The sequence below is a fragment of the Coregonus clupeaformis genome, unplaced genomic scaffold (assembly GCF_020615455.1).
Source record: "Coregonus clupeaformis isolate EN_2021a unplaced genomic scaffold, ASM2061545v1 scaf0299, whole genome shotgun sequence".
In the NCBI taxonomy this organism is placed as follows: Eukaryota; Metazoa; Chordata; class Actinopteri; order Salmoniformes; family Salmonidae; genus Coregonus; species Coregonus clupeaformis.
Window position 1 is genome coordinate 203,071 of NW_025533754.1, and position 9,430 is coordinate 212,500.

At 46.9% G+C, this 9,430-nt stretch overlaps 1 protein-coding gene across 2 annotated transcripts in view; it reads right to left on the reverse strand.

The window, feature by feature from the left end:
• Positions 1-9,430, reverse strand: part of LOC121555450 (transcriptional activator Myb-like) — a 67,057-nt gene that overhangs the window by 46,035 nt on the left and 11,592 nt on the right. For both annotated transcript variants that reach the window (XM_041869301.2, XM_041869300.2), the window contains exons 4-6: positions 7,979-8,071; positions 1,523-1,743; positions 199-400 (exon numbers count right to left, since the gene is read on the reverse strand). In XM_041869301.2, coding sequence (XP_041725235.2) covers positions 199-400; positions 1,523-1,743; positions 7,979-8,071 — 516 coding nt within the window. The remainder of the gene's footprint in view (positions 1-198; positions 401-1,522; positions 1,744-7,978; positions 8,072-9,430) is intronic.

Sequence of the window (9,430 nt, forward strand, 5' to 3'; positions counted from 1 at the left end):
GTACAGCAGCTGTTCTGTGCTGTGGACTGTTCAAGATGTTGACGTGCAGCGCTTGGGGAAAGAGCACCTTGGGAACCAATAGAAACAGGTCAGACTCCACAAACAGCAAATCAGGAGCTGGGAGATAAAACCTGTTTTTCGCAGAAGCTTCTATCCAAAGCGACAGAGGGGGGAAAGGGGGTGAGAGCGTGGACTCACCCTATGGTCCGGAATATAGGGGTAGTTGCCCGTGAGGGGGGAGAGGGGCGGGAGATGGGAGTGGTGATGGAAGCCCACGTTGTGGTGGTTGGCGTTGGCGTAACCGGGAGCGATGGCGTGGGAGGCGTGCTGAAGGTAACCCTCCTGTTCCACCTTCCTACGCATCGTAGAGTTCCAGTGGTTCTTGATAGCATTATCAGTCCTGGGTAATGAGAGAGAGGGAGAGAGAGAGAGAGAGAGAGAGAGAGAGAGAGAGAGAGAGACACAGAGAGAGAGAGAGAGACAGACAGAGAGAGAGAGAGAGAGAGAGAGAGAGAGAGACAGACAGAGAGAGAGGGAGAGAGAGAGAGAGAGAGAGAGAGAGAGAGAGAGAGAGACAGAGAGAGACAGGGGGAGAGAGAGAGACAGGGGGAGAGAGAGAGAGAGAGAGAGAGAGAGAGAGAGAGAGAGAGAGAGCTATGTTAATTACATTTGATTGTGCATTCATTGACGTGTCAAACATCTTTCACCCCTGAGTCATTCATGCAAAAGTTTTCAGTGAAATACCATGAGCACATTTTGTTTGCGCCCAAATCAATGGGGCCCCCCCCGGTCGGTAATGTAATTACTACCATTTTTAGATAGCTGGCCGGTAGACTCATTTACCAATCCAATTTTATTTTTGCTGTCGATGACGGACGTAACAAGTGAAAAACTGCTGATGCACATCCATATTTCTAAATTGCACCTTGTGTATTCTACTATTCTAACTCTCAACAGTAAATTGAGATGCCGAAACACTTTATTTTTTATCCGCAGGTCTACTAAAGGGGGGAGTGGCCCATCCCTGATTTAATCCAATAGCAAGAAAAAACAAGATACACATTTCAAAACTGTTCTCTTTAAAATGCTGAATAGAAAGAATAGTAGATGGTAAATCATTATTAATTACAGTATCATTATTAATTACAGTATCATTATTAATTACAGTATTATTATTAAATACAGTATCATTATTTACTTAGTACAGACTTAGTTACAGAAGGATTCGCATACATTCAGCCATTGTAAAGTTGTTCTTGATAGCAATCTCTCTCTCTCTCTCTCTCTCTCTCTCTCTCTCTCTCTCTCTCCTCCTCTCTCTCCTCTCTCTCTCTCTCTCTCTCTCTCTCTCTCTCTCTCTCTCTCTCTCTCTCTCTCTCTCTCTCTCTCTCTCTCTCTCTCTCTCTCTCTCTCTCTCTCTCTCTCTCTCCCCAACTCTACCCTCCTGTCTCTCTCTCTCCCCCACCCCCCTCTGTCTCTCTCTAACTCTCTCTCCCCCACCCCACTCTGTCTCTCTCCATACCTGCCAGGCAGCAGTTTGGCGATCTCGGCCCAGCGGTTGCCCAGTTTCTCGTGGGCCTGGTAGATGATCTGGTCCTCCTCCTCGGTCCAGGAAGTCTTCTTCACCTCAGGGTTCAGGTGGTTGTGCCAGCGCTCTCTGCACTGCTTCCCTATCCGACCCTTCAGGTGCTTGGCGATCACCGACCAACGCTTGGCTCCATACTTCTGGACTAGTTCAATCACCTGAGGGAGGGAGGAGGAGGGAGATAGGGGGAGGGGGAGGGAGGAGGAGGGAGATAGGGGAAGGGAGTAGGAGGGGGAGGAGGGAGATGGGGGGGAGGAGATACGGGGGAGGGAGATAGAGGGGGGGGAGGAGATACGGGAGGGGGAGGGAGATAGGGGGAGGGGGAGGGAGGAGGAGGGAGATAGGGGAAGGGAGTAGGAGGGGGAGGAGGGAGATGGGGGGAGGGGGGAGGGGGAGGGAGGAGATACGGGGAGGGGGAGGGAGATAGGGGGAGGGAGGAGGAGGGAGATAGGGGGGAGGAGGAGGGAGATACGGGGAGGGAGGGAGATAGGGGGAGGGAGGAGGAGGGAGATAGGGGGAGGGGGAGGGAGGAGATACGGGGAGGGAGGGAGATAGGGGGAGGGAGGAGGAGGGAGATGGGGGGAGGAGGGAGATAGGGAGATAGAGGGAGGAGGAGGGAGATGAGGAGGAGGGAGATAGGGGGAGGGGGAGGGAGGAGATACGGGGAGGGAGATGGGGGGAGGAGGGAGATAGGGAGATGGAGGGAGGAGGAGGGAGATAGGGGGAGGGAGGAGATACGGGGAGGGGGAGGGAAAGAGAGAATACAACAGTTTATTAGTCTTTGTCCATCCAAAAGTCAACAACTTCTCATTCCCTTAGTCAAACCTTCCTCCCTCCCCCTCCCCCTCCCCCCCTCCCCCCCTCCCCCTTCTGCTCCCACTCATCTTCTTTAAATCACCTGCTAGTGGGAGGGAGGGAGTTTCCACCGCTAGCCTCTTTGCTAATCATTACCTCCTAGCTTCTGCATGGAAGTGTGTGTGTGTGTGTGTGTGTGTGTGTGTGTGTGTGTGTGTGTGTGTGTGTGTGTGTGTGTGTGTGTGTGTGTGTGTGTGTGTGTGTGTGTGTGTGTGTGTGTGTGTGTGTGTGTGTATGTGTGTGTGTGTGGAAGTATAACTGTAGAACTCTCACTTTCAGCTAATAATATGTAGTGACTAGCGAGCTACTCAGTGCAGGTCAACAACACTTCTCAGTGAAACGCTTGACTGTCTGTGTTAGCACCAATACAATAGAACAGTTCTCATGCTCTGGCCAAAAGTAGTGCACTATATAGGGAAAAGGGTTTTGGATATAGACCTTAACCTATGGCGGTCTGTTATGGCTCCTAGACGAGTTCTCTTAATGTAAGGTTCTAAAAGGGTTCTGAAAGGCGTGGTTGGGGAGTAACTGGTTACATGTAATCCGTTATAAGTAACTGATTACAATTTTTTTTACTGATTACAAAAAAGTAACTGATTACAAAAAAAGTAACTGATTACAAAAAAAGTAACTGATTACAAAAAAAGTAACTGATTACAAAAAAGCTGTAACTGTAATCCGTTATGTTACCAGCAGAAATATTGTAATCAGCTTACAGATACTTTTGAAAAACTAGATGATTACTTCTATGATTACTTTAAATTCATAAAGGATGTTTGCGGGGGGGATTTTTTTTTTGCCACCATTCTGTTTCTCAATGACGTTCAAATCAGCATTGGAAAAAAAAGCCCAACTTTAAGTTTGTTCTGCCTGAGCCAGTCTGACCACAAGTCAGAGACCGCTAGGATGAAACCAAATGCATTTGATGGATCGTGGGAAAGGAGCAGGAATAGGCTTTTGTCTGTCTACAGCATGTCTTCCAATGGTGTGACTGCTGTCGGCATCCAAAGATTATCCAACTTAAATAAACGCTTGGAGGTAAAGACGACAGCAGTGGTGTAGCCTACGGGCGATACGGATATCACTTATTACTGATATCTACATAGCGCCTTGATGTGAATCACACTGCTGCTCTTACTGATATCTACATAGCGCAATGATGTGAATCACACTGCTGCTCTCTCATTTAGCTATTTGCGTTTTTACAGGTTTTGGTTGTTGTGGATGGCTTTTCACAAATGTATATGTGTATTTTAATCCATAATGTTTGAATTTAAGAAATGTAAGCTGCCTATCAATCATTGTGTTTGCGACCAGTGGACTGCCAGTGAAAGCTGCTCTTCCAGCCTGTGGAATAACCGTTTGAGGAGTTCCTCCATTCTAAACTTCTCAGTGATATTTTGCTCCATAGTTCCATACTGTCAAAAACAGGTTTAATTTAAGACCACAAGTGGGGATTTTATTGCTCAGTCAAATTTGTGTTGATTCAATGTCCGTAGGCCTAATGGACACATGCTCAAACTCGCAGACTTTTGGTAGACTTAAACATTAGCAAATTATCGAGATATCAAAGTGTCACCAACTAAAAGGTAAACAATTGGCCTATATAGCAAATGCAGCATATGGCATTAACATTTTCTACATGCAAATAGCACTTTTCGGTAGTGCTCAAAGCATGCCATTCCGAGAGCAGCATTTGTTTTTCAACTTGATGTAATGAGCCCAATCAGATCTCCATGACAACAACATAAACAACAGAGAGGCTAATAAGTCCTTAGCTGACTAAGCACTCCATGGTAGTCAGATAATAAGACCTTAGCTGACTAAGCACTCCATGGTAGTCAGATAATAAGACCTTAGCTGACTAAGCACTCCATGGTAGTCAGATAATAAGACCTTAGCTGACTAAGCACTCCATGGTAGTCAGATAATAAGACCTTAGCTGACTAAGCACTCCATGGTAGTCAGATAATAAGACCTTAGCTGACTAAGCACTCCATGGTAGTCAGATAATAAGTCCTTAGCTGACTAAGCACTCCATGGTAGTCAGATAATAAGACCTTAGCTGACTAAGCACTCCATGGTAGTCAGATAATAAGAGCTTAGCTGACTAAGCACTCCATGGTAGTCAGATAATAAGTCCTTAGCTGACTAAACACTCCATGGTAGTCAGATAATAAGTCCTTAGCTGACTAAACACTCCATGGTAGTCAGATAATAAGTCCTTAGCTGACTAAACACTCCATGGTAGTCAGATAATAAGTCCTTAGCTGACTAAGCACTCCATGGCAGTCAGACAATAAGTCCTTAGCTGACTAAGCACTCCATGGTAGTGAATGAGAGACACACTGGTTATTAAGGGAATGTGAATGAGAGCTCCCGGTGGTACAAGCTCCTGGTGGTACAAGCTCCCGGTGGTACAAGCTCTAGGGGGTACAAGCTCCTGGTGGTACAAGCTCCCGATGGTACAAGCTCTGGACAAGAGCTGTTGGAGAGATTGAACCGCTCTCCAATCTGGCGGCGAACAAATCATTGATAAAAATAAGGGACACGCCATGGCTACTCTCCCGGTGGTACAAGCTCTAGGGGGTACAAGCTCTAGGGGGTACAAGCTCCTGGGGGTACAAGCTCTAGGGGGTACAAGGTCCTGGTGGTACAAGCTCTAGGGGGTACAAGCTCCAGGTGGTACAAGCTCCCGGTGGTCAAGCTCCCGGTGGTACAAGCTCTAGGGGGTACAAGCTCCAGGTGGTACAAGCTCTAGGGGGTACAAGCTCCCGGTGGTACAAGCTCCCGGTGGTACAAGCTCCCGGTGGTACAAGCTCCCGGTGGTACAAGCTCTAGGGGGTACAAGCTCCAGGTGGTACAAGCTCTAGGGGGTACAAGGTCCTGGTGGTACAAGCTCTAGGGGGTACAAGCTCCAGGTGGTACAAGCTCCCGGGGGTACAAGCTCTAGGGGGTACAAGGTCCTGGTGGTACAAGCTCTAGGGGGTACAAGCTCCAGGTGGTACAAGCTCCCGGTGGTACAAGCTCCCGGTGGTACAAGCTCTAGGGGGTACAAGCTCCAGGTGGTACAAGCTCTAGGGGGTACAAGCTCCCGGTGGTACAAGCTCCCGGTGGTACAAGCTCCCGGTGGTACAAGCTCCCGGTGGTACAAGCTCTAGGGGGTACAAGCTCCAGGTGGTACAAGCTCTAGGGGGTACAAGGTCCTGGTGGTACAAGCTCTAGGGGGTACAAGCTCCAGGTGGTAAAAGCTCCCGGTGGTACAAGCTCCCGGTGGTACAAGCTCTAGGGGGTACAAGCTCCAGGTGGTACAAGCTCTAGGGGGTACAAGGTCCTGGTGGTACAAGCTCTAGGGGGTACAAGCTCCCGGTGGTACAAGCTCTAGGGGGTACAAGCTCCCGGTGGTACAAGCTCTAGGGGGTACAAGCTCCCGGTGGTACAAGCTCTAGGGGGTACAAGGTCCTGGTGGTACAAGCTCTAGGGGGTACAAGGTCCTGGTGGTACAAGCTCTAGGGGGTACAAGGTCCTGGTGGTACAAGCTCCTGGTGGTACAAGCTCTAGGGGGTACAAGGTCCTGGTGGTACAAGCTCTAGGGGGTACAAGCTCCTGGTGGTACAAGCTCTAGGGGGTACAAGCTCCTGGTGGTACAAGCTCCCGGTGGTACAAGCTCTAGGGGGTACAAGCTCCCGGTGGTACAAGCTCCCGGTGGTACAAGCTCTAGGGGGTACAAGCTCCCGGTGGTACAAGCTCCTGGTGGTACAAGCTCTAGGGGGTACAAGCTCCGGTGGTACAAGCTCCTGGTGGTACAAGCTCTAGGGGGTACAAGGTCCCGGTGGTACAAGCTCCTGGTGGTACAAGCTCTAGGGGGTACAAGCTCCCGGTGGTACAAGCTCCTGGTGGTACAAGCTCTAGGGGGTACAAGCTCCCGGTGGTACAAGCTCCCGGTGGTACAAGCTCTAGGGGGTACAAGGTCCTGGTGGTACAAGCTCCTGGTGGTACAAGCTCTAGGGGGTACAAGGTCCTGGTGGTACAAGCTCCTGGTGGTACAAGTCCTTAGCTGACTAAGCACTCCATGGTAGTCAGATAATAAGACCGTAGCTAACTAAGCACTCCATGGTAGTCAGATAATAAGTCCTTAGCTGACTAAGCACTCCATGGTAGTCAGATAATAAGACCTTAGCTAACTAAGCACTCCATGGTAGTCAGAAAATAAGTCCTTAGCTGACTAAGAACTCCATGGTAGTCAGATAATAAGTCCTTAGCTGACTAAGCACTCCATGGTAGTCAGATAATAAGTCCTTAGCTAACTAAGCACTCCATGGTAGTCAGATAATAATACATTAGCTAACTAAGCACTCCATGGTAGTCAGATAATAAGTCCTTAGCTGACTAAGCACTCCATGGTAGTCAGATAATAAGTCCTTAGCTAACTAAGCACTCCATGGTAGTCAGATAATAAGTCCTTAGCTGACTAAGCACTCCATGGTAGTCAGATAATAAGACCTTAGCTGACTAAGCACACCATGGTAGTCAGATAATAAGACATTAGCTGACTAAGCACTCCATGGTAGTCAGATAATAAGTCCTTAGCTGACTAAGCACTCCATAGTAGTCAGATAATAAGTCCTTAGCTGACTAAGAACTCCATGGTAGTCAGATAATAAGTCCTTAGCTGACTAAGCACTCCATAGTAGTCAGATAATAAGTCCTTAGCTGACTAAGCACTCCATGGTAGTCAGATAATAAGTATTTAGCTGACTAAGCACTCCATGGTAGTCAGATAATAAGTCTTTAGCTGACTAAGCACTCCATGGTAGTCAGATAATAAGTCTTTAGCTGACTAAGCACTCCATGGTAGTCAGATAATACGTCCTTAGCTGACTAAGCACTCCATGGTAGTCAGATAATACGTCCTTAGCTGACTAAGCACTCCATGGTAGTCAGATAATAAGTCCTTAGCTGACTAAGCACTCCATGGTAGTCAGATAATAAGACCTTAGTTTTGGGGTTATGCTCAGGTAAAACAGTTTGGCTAATCTATATTTCCATATTTCCAAGTCCTATTCTTGATGATCAAGGGGTATTAAATGAATTGGAATGACTGGAAATCTGACAGACTTAGTTTTATTATGTAACGCTATAGTCTAATCGTATTATTATCTGTAGCAGAAAGCAATGGGTTAGAAGAAGCCTACATAACAAACCCATAAAGTAAAATGCAACATCCATTTATGGCCAGCTATGTAAACTCTAACATTGATGTATCCTGCAATAGATGTCGTTCAATTGGTAATATTAATTTTAGTCTTCTTCTAATGCCTCTTAAGGGGAAAGTAATCTAAAAGTAACTGAAAGTAATCAGATTACGTTACTGAGTGGGAAATCTAAAAGTTACGTTACTGATTACAATTTTGGCCAGGTAATTAGTAACAGATTACATTTAGAAAGTAACCTACCCAACTCTGCTGAAATGGTTCTCTATAATGTTCCATATGTTTCTGTAAGGGTTCTTTAAGGTTCTATAAGGTTGTGTCTTACTCTCTGGTCCTCCTCCTTGGTCCACGGTCCTTTGATGAGTTCTGGGTTGAGAACCTTCTGCCAGCGGTGCTGACACTGCACATCTGTACGGTTCTATTAGAGACAAACACATTGTTATTAAGCAAATGGTTCTATTGTTGGAGAACACACACACTGGTTATAAAGGGAATGTGAATGAGAGCAGACACACTGGTTGTTAAGGGAATGTGAATGAGAGCAGACACACTGGTTATTAAGGGAATGTGAATGAGAGCTCCCGGTGGTACAAGCTCTAGGGGGTACAAGGTCCTGGTGGTACAAGCTCTAGGGGGTACAAGCTCCCGGTGGTACAAGCTCCCGGTGGTACAAGCTCTAGGGGGTACAAGCTCCCGGTGGTACAAGCTCCCGGTGGTACAAGCTCTAGGGGGTACAAGGTCCTGGTGGTACAAGCTCCCGGTGGTACAAGCTCCTGGTGGTACAAGCTCATGGTAGAAAAAGGGGCAACGTTTGGAGCCACTTTACTTATCGCGTCGATTCAAACAAGACAGAATGCCACGTTTCCACGGGAGAAGACAGCATTTACATCTACAAGTTGACGGGAAAAATACAACCAACCTTAAACCTGAAAGAGCATCATCTCAATACATACGCTCAGATTGATAATGCTAGCTAGTTAGCTTGCTGCAACCTATCAGACCACTACTTATGACACAACTTTGATTACAAAATACCTACATGTCAAGGGGCAGGGCTCCAGACTAAACATTTAGTCGCCCTTTGACTTCGCTGTGGAAGTTACATTTTGAATTGGTGGCATCAATCCCAGCTGAACATTCATTACATGGTCACCTCACTCAAAAGTTTCAAAACATTCTATTTTTTGGCCAGCTAAAACCATGATTTGGTCAAACAGTAGAGTGTATTATCCTTGTGATTCCTGTAATGAAAGTGTCTTATAGCTGCTGGGCCTGCTGCTGTGATGAGTGAGGCAATTGATGTGCGCTCCGGGAGAGAGAAAAAAGTACCAGTCAAAAGTTTGGACACACTACTTCTACATTGTAGAGTAATAGTGAAGACATCAAAACTATGAAAAAGCACATATGGAATCATGTAGTAACCAAAAAAGTGTTAAACAAATCAAAATCTATTTTATATTTGAGATTCTTCAAATAGCCACCCTTTGCCTTGATGACAGCTTTGCATTCTCTCAACCCGCTTCACCTGGAATGCTTTTCCAACAGTCTTGAAGGAGTTCCCACATATGCTGAGCACTTGTTGGCTGCTTTTCCTTCACTCTGCCATCCGACTCATCCCAAACCATCTCAATTGGGTTGAGGTCGGGGGATTGTGGAGGCCAGGTCATCTGATGCAGCACTCCGTACTCTCCTTCTTGGTCAAATGGCCCTTACACAGCCTGGAGGTGTGTTGGGTCATTGTCCTCTTGAAAAACAAAATGATAGTCCCACTAAGTCC